Here is a 26,864-nt window from a genome sequence, read left to right as displayed (position 1 = left end):
TCTACATTAAAAAATGAAGCTGAAATGGTAGAGAATCTTTTTCTGAAGGTAATGACTCCAAAAGTACAAAATTTGATGGAAAACTCACAGAATTACTCAGGTGTAAAGTTAGCAGTCTGGACACAATTTACTCATTGGTGATTTTGCTCTCTGAGTCCTATTTTAAGACAATTCCATTGCTCCATTTGACCATATTCTTAGCTATTTCAATAGTATGCCCTCTGTTCTATCAATTGAGCACAAGAAATCATCCATTCAGCTGTTAGTAGTGTATTGCTAATGCAAACTGCACTGATCTTTGGCATGTGATTGTGGCTCTGACAGTTGTTTTGGTTTTGGTCTTGCATTAATAAAGTTTGCCCGTTACTTCTTAACTTGCATAATATTTTAATATTACTGTCTTTCCCTGTAGGTCAGTGGACAGAGCAGTCAGCTAGTAACTAGAAGCCCTGGGTTCAAATCCTGGGCAGGGCAAGACGTATGGGCAATTCTCCTTACACTCGTTGCTCCATTCTACCTAGCAGTAAATAGAAACCTGGGAGTTAGACTGTTGGTGGTGGCATCCTGGGGATGATAACATCAGGCTTTGAGATGAGCTGAGGTAAGAAGATACTGTGGTTACTAACCTGTAAAAACTTTACTTATAAAAATTACCAAAGCTATTTGCAGTAGGTACTCTTGTAACCACTGTGTTCAATTTAGCATCACATGATTCCTGTGCAAGAATAAGCCCCTGCCTTCCTTCACTACTTCAGTAAACCTACATGTATTCCTTTAACCTGTAAACGGTCCAAGCAGATCTACGTTCACATGCGTAGTACTCCAAAAGTAGATTACGTTTTTTTTACATATTTTCAGATATAACAAAAAAAAAAATCAAATTTTTTTTACACGTTTTCAAATGTACAAAAAAATAAAAAAGATTACTTTTTTACATACTTTCAAATGCTGAAAAAACGTATATATACGTTTGGACTGTTTACGGATTAATAAGCCTCTACAAGGACCACACTGGAAAGAGATTAGATTTTTTAGATTTTGCCACCGAAGTGGCTAGTTTATTGTGCACCCCATATCCATCCTGTGGACGGTAGCGCGAGAGCATATGGATACACAAAAGGCCTAGGAACTAGGCCCCAAAGGGTTAACAGGAATACATATGGATTTATATCTACATATCTATAGTTCACTTATCTGTTACAAGCAAATTTAGGAAATTTGCTTAGTATATCTGGTATCTTATTTTCATTAATAAGATATCTTGACATGTCACATAGGTTATTATACTGTCTGTCTCTGTATTCCTCAATAAGTGGACAATTAAGCACATAGTGTTCAAGAGAGTGACCATATGCCTGATCACATAATTTACATTTAGTTTGATCATCATCTGTATGTCTCCCAAACTGCCAGAAGTACTTGTAACCAAGCCTAAGCCTGGCCACTACAACATCAGTCAGTCTGTTCACATTGCAAGTTGCTCCATAAACATACTTATCTACGTTCATGTTATCATAGTGGGTTATAGATCTACTCAGGCTTCTAACTGCATTCCTATAACAATAATTTTCATTATTTACTTCTCTCCTAATTTTATTCCTAATGCTAGACACAGTTATACCAAAGTTATATTGTTAGGTAAGACACATATGCAACAGTTAGGTATCTTTATTGTGAAACGTTTCGCCTACACAGTAGGCTTCTTCAGTCAAGTACAGAAAAGTTGATAGAAGCAGAAGATACTTGAAGACGATGTAATCAGTCCATCACCCTTAAAGTTTTGAGGTGGTCAGTCCCTCAGTCTGGAGAAGAGCATTGTTCCATAGTGTGAAACAATATGGAGAAGAAGTGACAGGATGGAGCTTTTTATAGCGCCAAGAGGTGAGACGTAGGCCACTAGGAGAGGTAAGAACTCAACTTCCACTAGTGAGAGGGGCTGGATTTGAGAGGGACCTGACCTCTCAACATCTGAGTTCTTACCTCTCCTAGTGGCCTACGTCTCACCTCTTGGCGCTATAAAAAGCTCCATCCTGTCACTTCTTCTCCATATTTTTTCATACTATGGAACAATGCTCTTCTCCAGACTGAGGGACTGACCACCTGAAAACTTTAAGGGTGATGGACTGATTACATCGTCTTCAAGTATCTTCTGCTTCTATCAACTTTTCTGTACTTGACTGAAGAAGCCTACTGTGTAGGCGAAACGTTTCATAATAAAGATACCTAACTGTTGCATATGTGTCTTACCTAACAACCTGTCGGTATTTTATACCATTTTTATGTTCAAAGTTATATTCTACATTCTCCTTCTGGGTACTCTTCTTGGCTAACATATCAACTTTATCATGAAGGAGTAATCCAATGTGTGATGGGATCCATAGCAATTGTACATTAATTCCTTTGTCCCTAATTTTTGAGTATCTATACCTGGCTTTCCCAATGAGCATGTTGTTGGAGTCATTATACGAGTCAAGAGCCTTCAATGATGACATAGAATCAGTAATGATGATAGAGTCAAGCTCAGTGTCATAGGTTAGCTTTAGCGCCATTAGGATTGCAAACAATTCAGTTTGCAGTGTAGACGCCCAGTTGTTAATTCTTATGCCTAACTCAACAAATTTATTATCGTTCTTAACTAGGGAGGTGGCAACAAGAGCAGATGCAGCCCTGCCAGAAGACTCCTGTTTAGATCCATCAGTGTATATAACTTGATAACTTATTACTACCGGCTAGGTGAGAAATTTCTTCTTGAGCAGTTGCTCTAACGAGATTTAAGGAAGGGATTACTAGCAATGAGCTTCTTGGGAGGGACTTGTAGGTATGTGATATTAAATGAACACATCTTCCATGGAGGGGTGAAATGCTCTCGTTGCCTACAGTGATACAGTTCATGTAGGTTATAAAACTTAATGCAATTGCACGTTTTCACAATCCATTTAGATCTGTGTGTATTTACCTCTAGACACTTGGTAAGATTCACTGTGACAGTGTCTGGTTCGTTTCTCAACATTCTAATACCGAGTACAGTGTTAATTTCAACAATCCTATCGCTGATACTAGAAATACCACACTGGAAATAAGTCGCTTTGTCTTGATTTTTTTTTTTGGGGTTACCCTAGGTAATTTAAACATGTATGATAATTGTACTTATGTGTACCTGTACCTAAATTAAGTTTCTTTTTGACGTGCCTTCCTTCACTACTTGACCAGACATACAATGCAACCTTGGTACTCGAACTTAATTCATTCCAGAAGGCTGTTCGAGTGCCGATCTTTTTGAGTACCGAACAAATTTTTCCCAACCAATGTTCTTTTTGGTTGACTGTCAGTTAATATCTTTATCATGCACCCCATACCCATCCTGGGGGCAGTAGTCAGGAGATTACAGAGGTACATAATGGGTCCAGGGACTGTACCTCAACATAACAGAGGTACATAATGGGTCCAGGGACTGTACCTCAACATAACAGAGGTACATAATGGGTCCAGGGACTGTACCTCAACATAACAGAGGTACATAATGGGTCCAGGGACTGTACCTCAACATAACAGAGGTACATAATGGGTCCAGGGACTGGACCTCAACATAAGAGGTACATAATGGGTCCAGGGACTGTACCTCAACAGAACAGAGGTACATAATGGGTCCAGGGACTGTACCTCAACATAACAGAGGTACATAATGGGTCCAGGGACTGGACCTCAACATAAGAGGTACATAATGGGTCCAGGGACTGTACCTCAACATAACAGAGGTACATAATGGGTCCAGGGACTGTACCTCAACATAACAGAGGTACATAATGGGTCCAGGGACTGGACCTCAACATAACAGAGGTACATAATGGGTCCAGGGACTGGACCTCAACATAACAGAGGTACATAATGGGTCCAGGGACTGTACCTCAACATAACAGAGGTACATAATGGGTCCAGGGACTGTACCTCAACATAACAGAGGTACATAATGGGTCCAGGGACTGTACCTCAACATAACAGAGGTACATAATGGGTCCAGGGACTGTACCTCAACAGAACAGAGGTACATAATGGGTCCAGGGACTGTACCTCAACATAACAGAGGTACATAATGGGTCCAGGGACTGTACCTCAACATAACAGAGGTACATAATGGGTCCAGGGACTGGGCTGCAAAGTTTTGATAGCTGAATAAGTTGCAAAGGTAATGAACTCCAGGTAGCTCTGGTCAGTCATGACCAGGTTACAAAGATAATGAACTCCAGGTAGCTCTGGTCAATCATGACCAGGTTACAAAGATAATGAACTCCAGGTAGCTCTGGTCAGTCATGACCAGGTTACAAAGATAATGAACTCCAGGTAGCTCTGGTCAGTCATGACCAGGTTACAAAGATAATGAACTCCAGGTAGCTCTGGTCACAGTCATGAGCAGGCTACAAAGATAATAAATCATCTACATGTCTATACATGGTTACAATCATAAGTTGGCTGTTATCACTAATCTTCTTAGGCCCCATGCTGACTTTTTATTATTTTTTTTTTTATTATCACACTGGCTGATTCCCACCAAGGCAGGGTTACACGCTGACTTATTTATACAAATAAAATAAAAAAAAAATGACAAAAAATGAGAAGAAACAAAATAGTTCTGACAGGTCGTGTTTGGTCGAGTGCTGAGCAAATGGTCCACTACCGAGCCTTTTTTTACCGAATTGTTTGAGTAGGGGGCTGTTTGAATACTGAGATTCTACTGTATTCCTTGAATAAGCCTTTACCTTCCTTTACTGCTTGAACAGACATATATATTTCTCTGCAGTTATCAAGGTTTAATTAGGTTTCAAAGTTAAAGTTCAACCTTATGGAACCTGAATTGTAGGTAATTATTAACTGTTATTCATTATACAGATAACCTGCACATAGGAGAGAAAACTTATGATGTCTCAGTCGAACTTGGACCATAAACTAGTCACATTGTACAGGATCATGTATATAGTAAGATAATTCATTACCATTGTAACTTAATTAGCAAATACAAGTGTTGGATCCCAGTCCCTGAACACAGTATGTCCTGCTATACTTTGACTTCTCCCCACAGGATGGGTATACCTGGAGAACGTTTTGGGTACATTATAAAATTATCAAACTAATTATCAAACTAAATTATCAAACTAAATTATCAAACTAAACAGAATAGTAACAAGAAAATTAATGGAGATGTGATTGACGTGTTCTCCATGTGGAAGTGGAGCAGAATTCCTCTTAAGTTATGCATGTCGTAAGAGGCCACTAAAATGCCGGAACCAAGGGGCTGGTAACCTCTTCTCCTCTGTACATTACTAAATTTAAAAGGAGAAACTTTTTGTTTTTCCTTTTATGCCACCTTGCCTCGGTGGAATGCGGCCGGTGGGTTGAAAGAAAAAGAAAGATGATTGAGGTGTACAAATGAAAAATGGGAAGAAATAAAGGGGGATGTAAATAACTTGCTAAAAGTATCTAACCAAGACAGGACTTGCTGCAATGGATTTAAGTTGGAAAAATTTAGCTTTAGAAAGAATATAGGAAAGGACTAATTTGGTAATAAAGTTGTAGAAGAGTAGAACAAACTCGAGCAACGTCGTTAAGGCTGAAACTTTGTGTAGTTTTAAAAATAGCTTAGACAAATACATGAATGAGTGCAGGTGGGTGTGAATTGGGCCTGACCAGTTTGGGCCAGTAGGCTTGCAGCAGTGCTCCTTCTTGCTTATGTTGTTGGGTAACAATGTTTCAGGTCCATTAAGGGAGCCGGCAGGCTGAGGGTGCTGTAAGGCCACAAAGACCAGGACCATGATGTCCAGCACTAGAAAGAGGGTAAGTCTGGCTGCTGTTAATGTCTTATTAGTTGTCAAGGAAAGATTTTGCATGTCATCTTGTCTTTGATATGGGTAATAACATTAATGAATAGTGTAATAACATTAATGATTAACTATTAATGTAACAGTAAACATAATGTAGTGTTTACTTAGACATAGTAGACAGTAGTTTATGGGTTTATTAACCTTTTAATTTATTATTGATGTAATTCAGGAGCATGTTAGGATTTGCTTGTGAGTAGTTCAAGATTTTTTTATTGGTGCAAGTTGGTAGTATTAAAAAAGTTTTTAATATAAAAAATAAAAATTTATAAAATAGTTAATCTGAAAATGACAAAGGATGCATGTAGCAGGTTATATAAGCACGTTCTTCATAATTTTTTTTTAAAGCCTTTCAAAATAGTGTTTTGGCTGCCGCTTAATATGATAGGTATACCTTTATCGTGTAATCCCAGCTGCTTGATCTGAAAGGTATCCCTTTTATCATGTACCCCCTACTGCGTGATTTGAGAGGTATCCCATTTTATCTCAAAACTGCAACTGCACGATCTGAGAGGTATCCCTTTGTGTAACCCCAGCCATTTTTATCTGAACCGTGTAAAGTGTAATTTCTGTCTTTAAAAATCTTCAAGAGACAGGGGAGCAACCCAGGAGCTATAACTGGACCACCTTAAAAGGTTCAGGAGCTGGTGGTCAGCGTCTTCAAAAGGTTCGGGAGTTTTAGCTTAACATCCTTCAGTGAGTAGCTTTTATAGGTTAACACCTTCAATTGGCCGAGGAGCCCTAGATTAATACATGAAGAGGCCCAAGTGCAGGAATTCAACCCAATCAAATGCTGTGAAAATATGAGATCAATTAGACAAAATTAGGATGGCTGGGTTTGTAGAGTTTTAAACCACTATATTGAGAGAGGATTAGACACAGTAGCAGACATGGTTTTTCATTGACATTAGTCTCACCTCTATTGTGAAATCATTATACCAAACTTTATAAAACTGCACTTGTTCACCTATACAAGATATGCTGGTGCATAGCATTTAAAAAATGTAATTTAAAGCTTGCTTAAGCTTAGCTTTTTTTAAATTGTTGTTGGGTGTAAGTTAATTAATATCTCTTAAACAACTTAATAGAATTGCTTAAAAAATATGACTTAATGTTAAGTTGGTTTGATGTTCAGTTTTATGTTTCATTGTAACCCCCCTTATTTGTTAGTGTTCATTAGGGGTGTGATACCCCCCAACACAGAAATCTGAACCTTTCTTTAGGAAGTAGAGTGTGTGCACTCTGAAGGAGGGGTGGAGATGTGTTGCAGTCTTTGAACTGTAGTATCTGCATGTCTCTGGCAAGACAGTGATGGAGTGAGTGGTGGTGATGCAAATGTTTCTTCTTTTTTGGGTCACCCTGCTTCGGTGGGAAATAATGTGGCTAATGTGTTGGAAAAAAAAAATGTTGAAATCTTCAGAAACTTGAAAGCATTTTCAGTTATGTGGAAATCAGTATCCCATTCTTTAAAATCACAGAACAGGTGGGGTGTGAACCCATGGCAAGTGCAAACCTTTCTTAGAAAATATAGCAGCTTTGAAAGCTTGAGCTCAGTAAGAAGAGGTAGTCGCTACATATCTCATAGAAACCAATACAGTGAACCCTCACCTAACGATATTAATTGGTACCCGAGAACGAATATCGTTAGGCGATTTTTTTAGCGTTAGCCGAGGCAAAATGTTAGCGTTAAAATGTATTGTTAGGCGAATTTAACGTTATGTGATGCGTTCGTTATGCGAGGGTCCACTGTAATTTCCACCTTTTTAATTGTTGTATAATAAAATTTTATGCTTACACAGCCTGAAACTCTCCCGAACTTTCCTTTGGGGTCACAGTAGATGCATCAGCATTGTAAGCATGAAACTGTTCAGAAGAGGCATTTTTAAGATACTGCATGGAAAGTTATAGGACCTAATATAAAAAAAATGGGCAGATTGGCACAAATAGTAAACGGAACAAAAACATTTTGACATTTGAGGGGTCAAGTTGATGCTGTCTCACATATTCTTGTATTTAATATTTTTGCCTTTGGTTTGGCTGTATCAGATGTATTCATCTTTATATGTTCATTTGGTGCTGTAAGTCCTATATGTTTGGTACAGTTTGGTAAGGATTTAGGGCTTTTATTACTATTTATATGTACAGTGTCAGTTGATAAGCCTCTCTACACCCATGTGAATCCCCTCTATGCTCTTCAGATGTTTTAAGTAATGACTAACAAAAAAAAAAAAATGTAAGGCAAGATAAACTAGTAATTTTTTCTTAGTAGAATGTTGAAAAAGTTGTTTGGTAGATTTGGAATATTATTATAAACATTATTATAACAATGGAGGAGCGCTAAACCTGTAGGATTATACAGTGCATGGGGGGGATGGAAGGTATTCAGGCTCATTTCAGGGAACCGGAGCACAGATCCAATTCGCTAGATCAAGAGCCCCTCACCAGCATCAAGGAACCTCCCTTGAGGGGTGGCAGATTTGGAGATGCCTGAAAGGTGATCCTATTTTCCCTATGTACTTCACCTCACATAAAGCTAATTATTTTAGGATGTCAGTTTTCAGGAGCATACCTGTGTTATGAGAGGGTTTATTGTGTAGCTATTGATAAAGCCACCCACTCTGGGTAAAACGTGTAATATTGATAAAGCCCCCCACTCTGGGTAAAACGTGTAATATTGGTAAAGCCCCCCACTCTGGGTAAAATGTGTAATATTGATAAAGCCCCCCACTCTGGGTAAAACATGTAATATTGATAAAGCCCCCCACTCTGGGTAAAACGTGTAACATTGATAAAGCCCCCCACTCTGGGTAAAACGTGTAATATTGTGTAGCTATTGATAAAGTCCCCCACTCTGGGTAAAACGTGTAATATTGTGTAGCTATTGATAAAGTCCCCCACTCTGGGTAAAACGTGTAATATTGTGTACCTATTGATAAAGCCCCCCACTCTGGGTAAAATGTGTAATATTGATAAAGCCCCCCACTCTGGGTAAAACGTGTAATATTGATAAAGCCACCTACTCTGGGTAAAACGTGTAATATTGATAAAGCCCCCCACTCTGGGTAAAACGTGTAATATTAATAAAGCCGCCCACTCTGGGTAAAACGTGTAATATGTTCAATACATTTCATAAGTTTGTCATTTATCTTGGTGCTTATTGCCAGTTTTTTCCTTGAGTTTTAGCAGCCTTTTTTTATTGTTTGTCCTGAGAATTATTTGGAGTAAACTTTGAGATCCATATAGGCCAGTTTCATTTAAAATTACCTATAAAATGAATTATTTAAATTACTATTCATTAATTGGAAATATTCTTGACAAATGTTGTAGCAATTAAAAACATTTGTATGGTATTACTGATTGCCACTATTTTGTGTATGAAATGGATACTGTAAATCCAGTTATTCACGTTGGGCGTTTTTTTTTTGGCTAAAACAATTTTGATATAGGCCTATATCTACTATACAACTTAACCCCATCATTGAACAATCCACCTTCAGACTGAATACTATACTATCTAATGCTTTCCTTGTAATTGTTTAAATAATTTCTCACTTTTTCAGGGGCCATCTTTTTTTGATTTGCGAATGATTGGAACAAACTGCCAAGTAGTTTCTTGAAGCTAATTGCTTGGGTAGCCTGGGTTAGACAAGTACACAAGTGTAATGTGAGAAGGACTTGTCTAGTATGGGTCATTAGGCTTCCTGCAGTCTTCTTTATTCTTATGTTCATGGGCTAATAGGCCAGAATCTTAAAAAAAATTAATCCACATTTTTAACTTTTACCCCTAAAACTTGAGGATTGTGTCTATACACCAAATGAACATATATACTAAATAAATGAATTTGGTTAAATATACCAGAAAATAGTTTAGTATTCACTCAGTAAGTCTATAGAATTATACAGCCAAAATCAAGAAAAATTATATATTGAATTATTTTTACCCCAAAAATGATCATATACAGTATAGACACCAAATGGCTTTAAACCAAAAAAAAATAAATTTGGTGTTAAAGGACTTGCATGTTGCTAATCTGTTTGGTTGTTACTATGCATCATCTTTCCTCAGTACCTAACCCACCTTCCTTTCCTCCCCTCACTATAACTAGGACATGTGCCAGTGTCATTAGTGGCAGTTTTGTCATAATTAAGGTGTGTAAGCATGAAATTCAAACAAGGAAATAGTAACTTATACAAGCAGAATTGCTATATGGAATGTATAATTTTGCTTAAATAACGTTTTATTTAGTATGGGTTGTTTTGAGGCCTGTTTGATGTTGCATTTGTCAGTGTAGCTACAACATCTATGGACTCCATCCTTTGATATCATTTGCCTACATAATAAACTTCCTTACTATTTTAATAAGTAAAAACCAGTTTTTTACTCATTATGAATCCCTGTTTAAGCTAAAAAAAAAAATAGAGGAATTAATGGTGCTACATAGAATTTTTCAAAGATCATATGCTGTGGTAAGAGGCTGGGGCATGTTCTTTGGCCACCATGTTTAAGGAATGGACTATAAAACTTTAGTTATCCCATGCTCTCTGTGCAAGTTTATAATTAGCACTCCTCTTGAGGGAGTTTCCTTGATGCTGGTAAAGGGCTCTTGACCCAAGGAATTAGACCTGACCTGTCTTTCATTGATCAAACCTGATTTCCTTACATTTGCCCCTGCATGCTGTGACCACTACAAGTTTAGCACTCCTCATGAATATAATGATATAATTTGCCCTGCATTATTGAAAATTATTGGTAGATTCATGGAGTACCTTTAAGATTCATATTTTTGTAGGAGTATAAATAGGGTTCAAAAAAATGCATGCTACGAAAATTTCTTCCTTGTGACATGTTAAATGCTCCGCTCTGCTGGTCTTGGCTCAAGTATGTTCTCGTGATTTTTCACTTAATTATAAGAGGCAATTGTTTATTCTTATTCAAAATATGTTTAACTAGAAGGTACAGATAGGAACTATAGTAGTGTTAGAAATCAGAGTACTGTATTGTTATATTTACGAGTAAGGAAGTCAGTAGCAACTCTGGACTGCGAGTTGAAAGAGATGATTTAGTGTCTGCCATTTCATATCACTTGTACAACCCCCGATACTGGACCTAAAATACTGACATAATACCCTAGATAAACAAACCATGGAAAGGGTGGGGTTTGAACCCATGGCGAGTGGGTTGTAAAACTCCAGCTGGAGCTGGAGTTTTACGCCTTGTTCTCCATGGGTTCAAGTCCCACCCATTCCATGGTTTGTTTGCAATCTTTTATGATTTTGTAAATAAACTAGAATTTCAGAGAATTAAGCTACAAGCAAAATATAGGTAATACCTGCTGTATTTTATGACTCCTTCCCTTCAGTTGCTTTCTGGAAGCATCCCTTTGTTTCACTATTTCTCAAGCTTTAATGATATTATGTCTTGGTATTCAACATGGCATTCGTTGCACCTAAGAAGAATGCTAGTGATGTTGGAGGTGCTAAGATGATGAATCAGCATGAATATATGATGGTGTTGAAGAAAATAGAAGTGTTGAATTTGCTTAGAGGTGGTGCATGTGTAATACAAACTTCCCATGAGTTATTCTTGAATAAATTGACTCTTAAAACAAATGAACTTCTCCTGAAATGGTATAATAGATCTAAAATTTTTGTTAATGCCATCTAATTACGTTAGTATAACTTAAGGGAAGAGAAAATACTTTGTCACCAATAAAGTATTGTAATTGTTTCTTTTTTCAATATTTTTTTTTGGATAATAAGCATAACGGTTTTGCTGATTGAATATTTCTTCATTTTTTCTTAATTTTAATTAAAATATTAATTTACCATGTTTTTGTAGACAGACTATCAGTAATAGTGTAATATTTTTCTTGTATGCATGTACACTGAACATCATCCCTTGACTTGTCTCCTCATTCTGCAGTGTTTAATTTAATTTCTCTTCTTGTTTGTTTTGTTTTTATCATTTCAGTTGTAACGGGAGTTGCCCACTCTATGTCTTCTTCTTACTTAGGCAAGTGGTTTATGGTTTATCATTTTGCCCCCTCCCCTCCCTACCATCCTTTTTATTTAAGCTTAGCAAGACATTGAGTAGACCAAAGTCAATTATCTTTAGTGCCTTAATTTTTGTGACAGCATGTCAGTGAAGGTGATGAGTCTTGGGATTTGTTACCTTACAGTTTCTCAGCTTGTATGTCATGTTTGTGTTTAAACATTTAATTCTTGTTACTTAGTCTATGTTAATTTTTATGCAGTGTTGATGAAAAGTAGTAATTATACCTGAGGACTCATCATATCTCACAGAGCTGTTAAATGTGCTTGAATTAAATTCAAAATTAGTAAAATTTGTCTGTTTTGCCACAGCTTATGTCAGTTTTTGCCTTGTATAATTCATAATTTTTTTCTTAATAATGCAGCTTGGGTTATGTGCTAAAATATTTTCATTATTATTATAAATAAGGGGCATGTATGTATGTTAATGAACCAGGAGTGTGTACTTACTGTATAAGACTTCAGTCCAATTTTTAACCAGTATTTTTGCCCAGTATTAGAAGACACTGTTCAACAAGATTTTATTTTTACAATGTTATCCCAGTAAGAGCTTGTGTAATGTGCCTTCACTTGTTGGCAGTATGTCATTTAGTTCCGTCCAGTATTATTTAGTTATTGGTAAGACTGCCGACTATATTGGGTTAATGGACACGTGAAACTAATGAGACATTTACTCTGGCTACATTTCATTCACCAGAAGCTTTGTCAAGTTAATACAAACAGTACGTGTGGCCTTGAAAATAGTTCACAAGGCTGGGCATTCTTGAAGGTGGTTGTGGTGGTTAGTAGTAGCAACAGCAGCAGTGGTTGAAGTGGTAGTAGTAGTAGTAGTAGTAATGTTGCTGTATAGTTCAAGTGTCAGTGGAACTGGAGAAGTATGTTTGAGGTCCTTTGAGGGTCACCTTTTATTAAATTACCTAGTAGAAAAGGTGATCCCTAAATGAATACAAATATTTATACCACAACTACTACTCTACAGCTACTAATGCTACCACCACTACCACTACTAGTACCACTACCACTACTTCCACTACCACTACTACCACTACCACCACTACCACTACCACCACTACCACCACCACTACCACCACTACCACCACTACCACCACTACCACCACTACCACCACTACCACCACTACCACTACCACCACTACCACCACTACCACCACTACCACTACCACCACTACCACCACTACTACCACTACCACCACCACCACTACTACCACTACGTCATCCACTCCACCGAGTTTGTTCATTCCTCCAGTAAGAAAGAACCGATCCCTTGTGTTCTGGTGATTCGATTCCTGCTCCAGGAAGATCTTATTCTGACTGTGAAGCCACCAGCACCCATTAGTGACTTTGTAATGAGCCAAGAATTAGTAATTCCACAGTCACTAGTGATTGTAGCTGTATCTTTTGTAGATACTCGTTCAGACTGTCCTCAGTCAAGGCATGTGTTAGCCATTGCAGAGGAATTCGATCCTCCCAGAGATGATAACCATTCTGCATATGTCACTCTTACCCTAGCAGAGTTGGGGTTAAATGTAAATAACCTGTATAGATGAATAATTACAGTATCAACTTATCAGTATTCAAGAATTTTTTTTTGTGTTCATGTTCTCTCCGCATTCTGAGAGTTAACAGTCTAGATTTGAGTGCACCGAATCTGCCTTCTGTTAAACACTTCTTTCTTTGTATATATTCCTTCCTCAGAATCCGTAGATCACATGAATACAGATCGATCGATCAAATTTTTTTTATCACTTGTAATCTCAACGTTGAGTTTCATTCGATGTTCATTTGTTGAGTTTCATTCGATGAGTTGTGCTATATTATACCTTGTATTGCATTACAGTTTCAGTTACGTAAGCTTCCATTCCAATGTTCTACTTATGTATGTTATAATGTTCAATTGTTGTGTACTTTGACATTGTATAGAATCAGCCCAAGCCGTACACCTGCCATCTCTAGTTTGTATTAGTTGTATGTCGGGACGACATACGTTAGCGTCGCCGAGCTCTCAGTAGTAGTAACCAGTTACCAGTAACCAGTGTACCAGTAGATGACTCACTACCAACCGTCTCTGCCTGAGTCACTGTCTGTATTCATATTGTGCTGACCACAGCAGTATTCAAAGACCCCCTCACATATGGGTACTGTGGGCAGTCAGTCATTGTTACGAGAGTGAGCAAGGAGACAAGGTTACGGCTGTTAGGGCGCTCCCCACATTATCCGTAATTATACGTACTTCCAGCCTACGTGAGTATTACTTTACCCTAGCCACGTGTTCGAACCCACATGATACTACCACCACCACTACCACCACCACTACTACCACTACTACTACCACTACTACTACCACCACTACCACCACCACTACCACCACCACTACCACCACCACTACCACCACCACTACCACCACCACTACCACCACCACTACCACCACCACTACCACCACCACTACCACCACCACTACCACCACCACTACCACCACCACTACCACCACCACTACCACCACCACTACCACCACCACTACCACCACCACTACCACCACTACCACCACTACCACCACTACCACTACTACCACTACTACCACTACTACCACTACCACCACTACTACTACCACCACTACTACTACCACCACTACTACTACCACCACTACTACTACCACCACTACTACTACCACCACTACTACTACCACTACTACTACCACCACTACTACTACCACTACCACTACTACTACCACTACCACTACTACCACTACCACCACCACCACCACTACTACTACTACCACCACCACTACTACCACTACTACCACCACTACTACTACCACTACCACCACTACTACCACCACCACTACTACCACCACTACCACTACTACCACTACTACCACCACTACCACCACTACTACTACCACTACCACCACTACCACCACTACCACCACCACCACCTTTAAGAATGCCTTGCCTTTAACCCTTAAAGTGTCCAAACATAAATCTACATTTGTGCACGTAGCTCTCCAACCTTGATTTTCTCCCTAAGGAAGAATGTAAAAAAAAAAAATAGATCCATGTTCGGAGTGCTTCACGAGCGAACGTATATCTACGTTTGGACAGTTAGAGGGTTAAATATTGTGTGTCCATTCATAGTATTGTTTGTGTTGACTTGACAAAGAAGCTGGTGAGTGAAATGTACCTGCAGTAAATGTATACTTGTTGTACTTGTGTCCATCAATCTAACAAAATTGGTTACATATGTACAGTAGTAATGTAATAGTGTGATCAAGCAGGAATTACTATAATGTAAAGCTTCCCAGTTCTATCCATAGTTTATTTAACTTCACAATTAATGTGAACTTTCTAAATAAAATAATGTGTTTTTACTAATATTGATCTTTTGCAACAATTATTTTTTATTGGTGGTAAAATAGACATTTTACTTTCTGATCTCACATAGGATGGCCACTTTAATTTGTTGCAGTTGATGCGTAAAGTTAGGTGATATCTCTCTCACGGAGAGGATGTGGGATGGAGCCTTAACCACTGAGTCCCACATGGGTTTAGTGCTCTATATAGAGTACATTCAGCAATAATTACACTATAATGATATATTACTAATATTTGTTTTTAATACAAGTAGTAGTTTTGAAAATTAATTTAGATTTAAACTGTTATTTTTAAAGTTCCGTCAAAAGCAATTTCAAATTTCTATCAATCGTAGTGACTGACTTGCTCCTTAGTTATTGCACACTGGTGGTAAGTGTATTGGTACTTACATTGGTCACCATGAGGTATAGTGTTACTCGTAAATTATATATTTAATTTAGCTATTTAATGCTCTTTATTTTAGAGCTCACACCAGGTTTCACCATAACTGGATTAAAATTTAAGTCTTATTGTCTGCGCAGAATTAAAATGTTTAGGCATACAGTGGACCCCCGGCTTACGATATTATTTCATTCCAGAAGTACGTTCAGGTGCCAGTACTGACCGAATTTGTTCCCATAAGGAATATTGTGAATTAGATTAGTCCATTTCAGACCCCCAAACATACACGTACAAACACACTTACATAAATACACTTACATAATTGGTCGCATTGGGAGCTGATCGTAAAGCGGGGGTCCACTGTATTTTAATTATGTTACAAAGAAAAGGAAAAGCAAACCATAGTCTTACTGATCATGTCTCCAGTGACTAAAAGTTGCCATTGTTGCTCTTACATCTCAAAATCTACTTTTTAGCTTTCTTCTGCAGTATAGAATTTTTTTTTCAAGTTATGATGCTTGTAAATTTGAATATTGTATTAAAGTAGCACTTTTGTAATTTGTTTAAGTTATACCTTGCTGTATGTTGTATAACATGTTTTGGGTATTTTGTCGATATGTTTATTTTTGTGTGAAACTTCGTTTTTTTTTTTTATATGTATATAGCAGATTCAGATGGGGAAAATTTATTAAAAAAATGTTTCAGTATTTAAAAATACAGGAGGGCTCCATTTTACAGTGTTTCACTAATACAGTGATTTTTAATTATACCTGTTCTTCATTTATTCAGACTTCCTAAAATAAATATATTCACCACTCGCTATAAGCTAAGGACATACTGTATATGCATTTTTTAGGCCTAGCTGTATTACTAACTCTTTCGGGGTGGGTCCCATTGTACTACGACTTTGAAGCCTTAGTTTGTCCCATTTTTCTGCGTGATGAGCTCGTGAGCAGTAAATTAGGGCCTAGATATGAGAGAATGGGTCAGCGCTTCAAGTGTGCACCATTTTTTTTTTTTCAACAAGTCGGTCGTCTCCCACTGAGGCAGGGTGACCCAAAAAAGAAAGAAAAATCCCCAAAAAGAAAATACTTTCATCATCATTCAACACTTTCACCACACTCACACATTATTACTGTTTTTGCAGAGGTACTCATAATACAACAGTTTAGAAGCATATACATATAAAGATACACAACATATTCCTCCCGTCTTGCTACTTCTACTTACACTTAGGTCACACTACACATACATGTACACATTTATTTATACACACTCATCTGAGTTTTCTTTGATTTTATCTTAATAGTTCTTGGTCTTATTACTTTTCCTTTTATATCCATGGGGAAGTGGAATAAGAATCTTTCCTCCGTAAGCCATGCGTGTTGTAAAAGTCAACTAAAGTGCCGGGAACAATGGGCTAGTAACCCCTTTTCCTGTAAAGATTACTAAAAAAATAAGAAGTGTGCACCATATACAAAAAAAATCCTGTGACACGCAGTGTGTAATGAGAAAAAACCTCTACCTTATTTTTGGTTTAAAACATTGCGGTGTATTTTACTATGGTTTTTATGGTTATTTTCTTAGTTTCTTGGCATCATTTGATAGAATGGAAGATATATTAGAAAAATAGAGATGTTTTTGATTTATTTCAAGATTGAAAGTAGCTTGAAATTGAGCTCAAAGTAGTGGAAATATTTGATTTTTGCCGATATTCCAGAGTACACAAATTATATCACTCGTCTAATACATGTCCAGCTGGTCAGTCTAATACGTGTTCACAAATGCACTGACATTGTTTATGCAACTATTACAATAATCCACATAACAGTAAATCTTCTGTTTTTTGTGAATAAAAATTCAAATTGGGAAGCAAGTGTAATATAAAAGACCTGAGGATGTAACTAATGAGCAGAGGAAATGTTTTTTATTGCCTGGAATGTCTACATTGTTTATTCTGGACCATATTTTTAAATTGACAATTTTTTAATTATTTGTAAAATTGGCCGAATTACCAATTTCTGATCACTTTATTGGGTAGTTGAAATAGGTAAATGGGCAGTTTATTGTACTCATTCGTTACAATAGAAGGAATACTAGTGAAATAGCTATGAATTTCGTTGACTGGAACAGTGGAATTGGCTGAAAATACGGCTCAAAGTGGGCAGACTCGCTGGTATGTAAATATCACTGAGACAGCTAACTTTGCAAGAATGTAATTCAGTAATTTTCCATCAAATTTCACACTTTTGGTTTCAATGCCTTCAGAAAAAGATTGTCTCTTATTTCATAAGATGTAGTATTTTATTTTTTAAATTGTCCGACCCTGAGTGGAAGTTTTAGATCAAGGGCTCCAACCCTGAAAGGATTAATGTGTGTTAGCATAAACATGTTATCAGGCTTTTATATGCATTTGAGAGTGAAAAAAAATTGTGTTTCGCTTCATAGCGGTAGCCCGGGATCTAGTCTGCTGTATAAGTGGGACACTACAGTAGGCCAGAACCTAACCTGCTGTATAAGTTGGGCACTACAGTAGGCCAGAACCTATCCTGCTGTATAAGTGGGGCACTACAGTAGGCCAGAACCTATCCTGCTGTATAAGTTGGGCACTACAGTAGGCCAGAACCTATCCTGCTGTATAAGTTGAGCCCTACAGTAGGCCAGAACCTAACCTGCTGTATAAGTGGGGCCTGCTTGTATGATAGGTATAAGACAGCAGACACTCCCCACCCCCTACCCAAAAAAAAAAAAAAAAAAAAAAAAAATTAACCATTATTCACATTATTGCTGTCTTTGTAGAGGCACACAGATTTGACAGCTTAAATGTCACTCTAAACAGCAAATATCCCAAACCCCTCCTTTAAAGTTCAGGCAATGTACTTCCTACCTCCAGGACTCTTAAGTCCAGGTAACTGGATGTAGGGCGAAATGACAGTAGTTTGTTGGATTATGTATTGGTAGATAAAAGACTGTTGAGTAGACTTCAGGATGTACATGTTTATAGAGGGGCCACAGATATATCAGATCACTTTCTAGTTGTAGCTACACTGAGAGTAAAAAGTAGATGGGATACAAGGAGAATAGAAGCATCAGGGAAGAGAGAGGTGAAGGTTTATAAACTAAAAGAGGAGGCAGTTAGGGTAAGATATAAACAGCTATTGGAGGATAGATGGGCTAATGAGAGCATAGGCAATGGGGTCGAAGAGGTATGGGGTAGGTTTAGAAATGTAGTGTTAGAGTGTTCAGCAGAAGTTTGTGGTTACAGGAAAGTGGGTGCAGGAGGAAAGAGGAGCGATTGGTGGAATGATGATGTAAAGAGAGTAGTAAGGGAGAAAAAGTTAGCATATGAGAAGTTTTTACAAAGTAGAAGTGATGCAAGGAGGGAAGAGTATATGGAGAAAAAGAGAGAAGTTAAGAGAGTGGTGAAGCAATGTAAAAAGAGAGCAAATGAGAGAGTGGGTGAGATGTTATCAACAAATTTTGTTGAAAATAAGAAAAAGTTTTGGAGTGAGATTAACAAGTTAAGAAAGCCTAGAGAACAAATGGATTTGTCAGTTAAAAATAGGAGAGGAGAGTTATTAAATGGAGAGTTAGAGGTATTGGGAAGATGGAAGGAATATTTTGAGGAATTGTTAAATGTTGATGAAGATAGGGAAGCTGTGATTTCGTGTATAGGGCAAGGAGGAATAACATCTTGTAGGAGTGAGGAAGAGCCAGTTGTGAGTGTGGGGGAAGTTCGTGAGGCAGTAGGTAAAATGAAAGGGGGTAAGGCAGCCGGGATTGATGGGATAAAGATAGAAATGTTAAAAGCAGGTGGGGATATAGTTTTGGAGTGGTTGGTGCAATTATTTAATAAATGTATGGAAGAGGGTAAGGTACCTAGGGATTGGCAGAGAGCATGCATAGTTCCTTTGTATAAAGGCAAAGGGGATAAAAGAGAGTGCAAAAATTATAGGGGGATAAGTCTGTTGAGTGTACCTGGTAAAGTGTATGGTAGAGTTATAATTGAAAGAATTAAGAGTAAGACGGAGAATAGGATAGCAGATGAACAAGGAGGCTTTAGGAAAGGTAGGGGGTGTGTGGACCAGGTGTTTACAGTGAAACATATAAGTGAACAGTATTTAGATAAGGCTAAAGAGGTCTTTGTGGCATTTATGGATTTGGAAAAGGCGTATGACAGGGTGGATAGGGGGGCAATGTGGCAGATGTTGCAAGTGTATGGTGTAGGAGGTAGGTTACTGAAAGCAGTGAAGAGTTTTTACGAGGATAGTGAGGCTCAAGTTAGAGTATGTAGAAAAGAAGGAAATTTTTTCCCAGTAAAAGTAGGCCTTAGACAAGGATGTGTGATGTCACCGTGGTTGTTTAATATATTTATAGATGGGGTTGTAAGAGAAGTAAATGCGAGGGTCTTGGCAAGAGGCGTGGAGTTAAAAGATAAAGAATCACACACAAAGTGGGAGTTGTCACAGCTGCTCTTTGCTGATGACACTGTGCTCTTGGGAGATTCTGAAGAGAAGTTGCAGAGATTGGTGGATGAATTTGGTAGGGTGTGCAAAAGAAGAAAATTAAAGGTGAATACAGGAAAGAGTAAGGTTATGAGGATAACAAAAAGATTAGGTGATGAAAGATTGAATATCAGATTGGAGGGAGAGAGTATGGAGGAGGTGAACGTATTCAGATATTTGGGAGTGGACGTGTCAGCGGATGGGTCTATGAAAGATGAGGTGAATCATAGAATTGATGGGGGAAAAAGAGTGAGTGGTGCACTTAGGAGTCTGTGGAGACAAAGAACTTTGTCCTTGGAGGCAAAGAGGGGAATGTATGAGAGTATAGTTTTACCAACGCTCTTATATGGGTGTGAAGCGTGGGTGATGAATGTTGCAGCGAGGAGAAGGCTGGAGGCAGTGGAGATGTCATGTCTGAGGGCAATGTGTGGTGTGAATATAATGCAGAGAATTCGTAGTTTGGAAGTTAGGAGGAGGTGCGGGATTACCAAAACTGTTGTCCAGAGGGCTGAGGAAGGGTTGTTGAGGTGGTTCGGACATGTAGAGAGAATGGAGCGAAACAGAATGACTTCAAGAGTGTATCAGTCTGTAGTGGAAGGAAGGCGGGGTAGGGGTCGGCCTAGGAAGGGTTGGAGGGAGGGGGTAAAGGAGGTTTTGTGTGCGAGGGGCTTGGACTTCCAGCAGGCATGCGTGAGCGTGTTTGATAGGAGTGAATGGAGACAAATGGTTTTTAATACTTGACGTGCTGTTGGAGTGTGAGCAAAGTAACATTTATGAAGGGATTCAGGGAAACCGGCAGGCCGGACTTGAGTCCTGGAGATGGGAAGTACAGTGCCTGCACTCTGAAGGAGGGGTGTTAATGTTGCAGTTTAAAAACTGTAGTGTAAAGCACCCTTCTGGCAAGACAGTGATGGAGTGAATGATGGTGAAAGTTTTTCTTTTTCGGGCCACCCTGCCTTGGTGGGAATCGGCCGGTGTGATAATAAAAAAAAAAAAAAAAACTGGTTTCCCTGAATCCCTTTACAAAATATTACCCTGCTCACACTCCAACAGCTTGTCAAGTCCCAAAAACCAATTGTCTCCACTCCTATCTAACATTCTCACACATGCCTGATGTATGTCCAAGCTCCTTGCATACAAAACTTTTTACCCCCTCCATCCTTTTCTAGGATGATCCCCTACCCCTCCTCCCCTCCAATACAGATTTATACACTTTCCAGGTCAAACTAATTTGCTCCATCCTCTCTGAATGACCAAACCACCTCGACAACCTCTCCTTGGCTCTAAATAATACTTTTAGTAACTCCACACCTCCTAATTTCTACACTAAATTCTCTGCATAATATGCCACACATTGCTCTTAGACATGGCATCTTTACTGCTTCCAACCTCCTTGCTGCAACATTCATAACCCATTGTACATATGTATATAAGAATGTTGGTGCCACTACAGTCATATACAGCCTCTCCTCACTTAGCGACATTTACTGACGACTCGGACTTATGACGAGCTCTCTGACTAGTATGCATACCTAAAAAATGTATATTAGAGCTGATTTTCTCTATTTTATTTATTACAATATACAGTACACTACTGTAAAAATATACCAGAAATGTTATGAATGATGCAAAGATGACATTAAAACAATATAAACCCACTACCATTATAGTATGCTCTTCACTTAGGAACAAATTCATTTACCGACGTAGTCTTAGGAACGGAACTCCGTCATTAAGTGATGAGAGGCTGTATTTCTATTATAAAGTTTAATTGAAAAATTATGCACAGTAAGTAGAGAATTATCACATTTTTACTGATGGGAAGCACTTCACGGCTTCTCTTAGGCTTTGAAGAACTTCCACCATCACTATTTTTGCACTTTGAGGGTTATTTTTGGCTCACAGCAAACCGTGGGTAACTGAAACAATTGCGGATACAGGACCCACAGTTACGGGGTTCCCACTGTACTCCTTTTTGTAAGAGGGAGCAATAAGCTCCAGTATCCCTAAAGAAGGATACCTCAATGGGATTTTCATGCTTCTTAAGGGAGATTTTACTTTTGATTATAGAAGGGTGACATACAGGCATCTGTTTCCTGCTGATTTGTTTCAGCAGGAAGCACAGCTATTTTTCCCAATGTAGTGGTCTAGTCGACTTACCACTAGCAGCAGGTTTACCTAACTTGGGGCTGGTAGCCTTTAAGACTCGAAAAATTGTTAAGGCTCAGAATCGGAAAAATGAGTCGAGCGACACAGATTTCTGAGCACTGAAACTCGTCATCCACAGTATGCTAAAATTGTCTCCTCTCCATCTTTTATCAAGTTCCTTCTTAGCAAGCACATTGCTTCTTGGCAGTTTCAAGATTGAGTTTAGCTAACTCTAGCGCTAACAAAGCTGACTCTTCCCCAGACAACCCCGATTCACTACTTGTTTCCTCAAATGGACATTGGTCCGGTTGCTCAGTAGTTTGTCCTCCCGCATTAAGAAAAAACCTAAGTGGAGATTAGCGATTAATAGCTCGTAGCAGCAGAGACCTCAGGTTGGAGCATCATGTTATTCAAGTAATACTTTAATTTGTTGTGGATACACTCATGAAGCTGTAGCACACTACTTGCAGGTTGGCATCGCAGTACTGTAGGCAGACTCATAGAGACAATCCAAACTTCAGGACAGGCACTCTATACTACTAGTACAGGTGTGCAGATCCGTAGTCTACATCTATGTTCGTAATACAGTGCGTTTTGGTTCAATTATTGGGACAGCCTAAATCTAGATAATTTTTGATTACACCTACCATCTGACTTAAGACTGAGTTCGGTTCTGAGAAACCGGTCGTAAGTCGAAATGGCCGTAAGTCGAAATGGCCGTAAGTCGAACTTTACTACTGAATATCAACAAAACATTTTTGTAATGACTTTATTTTATTGTTTTATTTTGGTATTTCATGTTTTACTTTACTTTTTGTTGTTAGTACTGTATTTTATACTGTAAGGTTTAGGATAAACACTGTGTACAACACAAATACTTGTTTTTTTCCCAGAAATTTGGCATAAAAAACACGGTCGTAAGTCGAGTGGTCGTAAGTCGGATGGTAGGTGTATATTTCATTTGAGAAATAGGGTAAAACTTCCATTTTTTGTGAAATTGTGGACTTATAATGTGAGGCAAGTGTTATATACAGGAGAGGTCTAGGGATGTGATTGATGAACAAAGGAAGGCTGCTTTAGTGGCTGGAATGCTTACACTGTTTATCTTGAACTCCTTTAAAATTGTACAGAACTACCCTGTAATGGGCCCATTATAGGGTAGTCCTGGTAGTTGGCGCAACTCGCCCCTTCTCAATTTATTGTCTTCGTTCACGTTCACATTCGTTCATCACCTTGGGAGGAAAAACCATTGTTTGAAGAAAATAAATATTAGTCTATTTATTCACAATTATATTACAGCTTGTTTAATGCTGGATCAACAGCTATTGAGGTATGCAAGACTGGTGGGAGTATGGTGAAAGAAAGTCATGGTTGGTGGCGGTGGATGGTAGTGTAGGTGGTTGGTAGTGGATGGTGGTAAGAGATATCACAAGAGACAGTGATATCAATTTTAAGTCTATAGCTAGTGAGTGAAATATTGCCTTAATAAATACACCTACCGTCCGACTTACGACCTGCTCGACTTACGACTGTGTTTTTTTATGCCAAATTTCTGGGAAATAAACAACTATTTGTGTTGTACACAGTGTTTATCCTAAACCTTACAGTATAAAATACAGTACTAACAACATAAAAAGTAAAGTAAAACATGAAATACCAAAATAAAACAATAAAATAGTCATTACAAAAATGTTCTGTTGATATTCAGTAGTAAAGTTCGACTTACAACCATTTCGACTTACGACCGGTTTCTCGGAACCGAACTCGGTCGTAAGTCGGATGGTAGGCGTATCTCATTAAGTTAAACAAGTTACATTTATTACCAGTATTACCAAAAATTACACTTTTACACTTCATATGTAGAACTTAACCCTTTTGAGTGTCGCAACCCCAAATCCTGAAGTGTCTCCTGGTTTCAAAAAATTTTTGGAATTTTTTTTTTCTTATTAAATGATAGAGAATCTTTTCCTGGTGGTAATGACACCAAAAGTACGAAATTTGATTGAAAACTTACGGAATTACGCTCCTGCGAGGTTAGCGATCCTGGCGATATATACGCATCAGCGATTTCACTGACTTTGAGCCCCATTCTTGGCCAATTCCATTGTTCCAGTTGACCAAACTCATAGCTATTTCTTTAGAACTCCATTTCTTCTATCAATTGAGTACAAGAAACTGCCCATTTACCAATTTCAACTACCCAATAAAGTGGTCAGAAATTGGCAATTTGGCCAATTTCACGCAAATTAAAAAAGATGCCAATTTCAAAACAGGGTCCAGAATAAACAATGCAGACATTCCTGGCACTAAAATAACATATCCTCTGTTCATTAGTCACGTCTCCAGGCCCCTTTTATATTACTCTTGCTCTCTATTTTGATTTTTTATTCACACAAAAAATAGAAGATTTACTGTTATGCAGACTACTGCATTATTGTAAAAATGGTATAAATAATATCAGTGCACTAGTGAAAGAATGTTAGACTTCCCAGTTGATGTGTATTGGGCGTGTGGTGATTTGCTTACTCCCGAACATTGGTAAAAATTGAACATTTCTGCTACTTTGAGCTCAATTTCAAGGTCATTTTTATCGTGAAACTAATCAGTCATCTCTATTCCTGTAACATGTTTTCCATTCTATCAAATGAGACCAAGAAAACGAGAATACAACCAAAAGTACTATAGGAAAATACACCTGAAATTCGGGGTTTTAATCCAAAAACACGGTCGGAGGTTTTTTCTCTCATGCACTGTGTGCTGCAGGATTTTTTTTTATACAGTGGACACTGACCACACAGACCCATTCTCTCACATGTGGGCCTACCAGCTTTCTCCTGCTTGATTTAAATCCCCTAGAATTATTGAGTATATGTACGTCCGAAACACTGGCTCATAAGACGTATATATATGGCCGACTCGGTGAAAGGGTTAAAAAACAGCAGCTCAGAACTTCATAATACTAGTACAGTGCTGATGTGCACATCCAGTTGACATAACATTAGCAACAAAATAAAACAAAAGATAATGAAATAGTAATGAATAAAGAAGAATGTGTGTGTACTCACCTAGTTGTGGTTGCATGGGTCAAATCACAGCTCCTGGCCCCGCCTCTTCACTGGCCGCTACTCGGTCACTCTTCCTGGTCCATGAGCTTTATCGTACCTCTCTTTAAAGTTATGTATGGAGCCAGTCTCCATTCCTTCACTACCCAGACTATTCCACTTCTTGACAACTCTGTGACTAAAGAAATACTTCCTAACATCCCTGTGGTTCATCTGAGTCTTCAGCTTTCAACTGTGACCCCTTCTTGCTGTGTCCCATCTCTAGAACATCTTGTCTCTGTCCACCTTGTCGATTCCTCTCAGTATTTTATGTCATCATATCTCCCCTATCTCTCCTGTCTTCCAGTGTCGTCAAGTCGATTTCCCTTAACCTCTCCTCATAGGGCATACCCCTTAGCTCTGGGACAAGTCTTGTTGCAAACCTTTGCACTGTCTCTTGTTTCCTTACATGCTTGGCTAGGTGAGGGTTCCAAACTGGCGCTGCATACTCCAATATGGGCCTAACGTACACAGTGTACAGGGTCCTGAATGACTCCTTGTTCATTTGTTGGAATACCGTTTTTAGGATTGCCAGGCGCCCGTATGCTGCAGCAGTTATTCGGTTGATGTGCACCTCAGGAGATGTGCCCGTTGTTATACTCACCCGAAGATGCTTTTCCTTGAGTGAGGTTTGTAGGCTCTGGCCCCTAGATTGTAATCTGTCTGTCTAGTCTTCTTGCTCTTCCCCAATCTTCATGACTTAGTACTTGGTGGGGTTGAACTCTAGGAGCCAGTTGCTGGTCCAGGCCTGCAGCCTGTCTAGCTCCCTCTGTAGTTCTGCCTGGTCCTCGTCCAATTGAATTTTTCTCATCAGCTTCACATCATCTACAAACGGACATTTCGGAGTCTATTCCTTCCGTCGTTTTGTTCACAAATACCAAAAACAGCATCGGTCCTAGGACTGATCCCTGTGGCACCCTGCTCGTTACAGGCGCCCACTCTGACACCTCGCCACGTACCAAGACTCGCTGTTGTCTTCCTGACAGGTATTTCCTGATCCATTGTAGTGCCTTCCCTGTTATCCCTGCTTGGTCCTTTAGCTTTTGCATTAATCTCTTGTGTGGAACTGTGTCAAATGCCTTCTTACAGTCCAAGAAAATGCAATCTACCCACCCCTCTCTCTTGTCTTACTGCCATCACCCTTTCATAGAACTCCAGTAGGTTTGTGATGCAGGATTTCCTGTCCCTGAAACCATGCCAGCTGTCATTGATAAGCTCATTCCTTTCTAGGTGCTCCACCACTCTTCTGTCTGTGTCTGTCTGTCTGTCAGTGTCCAACTGGAAATTGTTGCCAGAGGCAAGATGATTTTGTACAAGGAGCTGTATATCTCTCCCTTTTTTTTTTTTTTTTCTTTTTTTTTTTTCTTTTTTTTTCTTTATACATGCTGGCCGTCTCCACCGAGGTAGGGCCACCTGAAAAAG

At 38.7% G+C, this 26,864-nt stretch overlaps 1 protein-coding gene across 4 annotated transcripts in view; it reads left to right on the top strand.

Moving 5' to 3' along the window:
- Window positions 1-26,864, top strand: part of Pcl (polycomb protein Pcl) — a 106,275-nt gene that overhangs the window by 5,187 nt on the left and 74,224 nt on the right. For 3 of the 4 annotated variants that reach the window (XM_053799773.2, XM_053799770.2, XM_053799771.2), the window contains exons 2-3: window positions 413-601; window positions 5,747-5,826. In XM_053799773.2, the coding sequence (XP_053655748.1) occupies window positions 5,803-5,826 (24 nt within the window). In that variant the 5' untranslated portion in view covers window positions 413-601; window positions 5,747-5,802. Of the gene's footprint in view, window positions 1-412; window positions 602-2,639; window positions 2,734-5,746; window positions 5,827-26,864 lie in introns of all 4 variants that reach the window. The other variant, XM_070079529.1, reaches the window with a different exon arrangement.

The sequence above is a fragment of the Cherax quadricarinatus genome, chromosome 100, assembly GCF_038502225.1.
Source record: "Cherax quadricarinatus isolate ZL_2023a chromosome 100, ASM3850222v1, whole genome shotgun sequence".
NCBI classification, from domain to species: domain Eukaryota; kingdom Metazoa; phylum Arthropoda; class Malacostraca; order Decapoda; family Parastacidae; genus Cherax; species Cherax quadricarinatus.
Note: the sequence above shows the minus strand (reverse complement) of the source record. Positions and strands in the feature narration are given on the sequence as shown.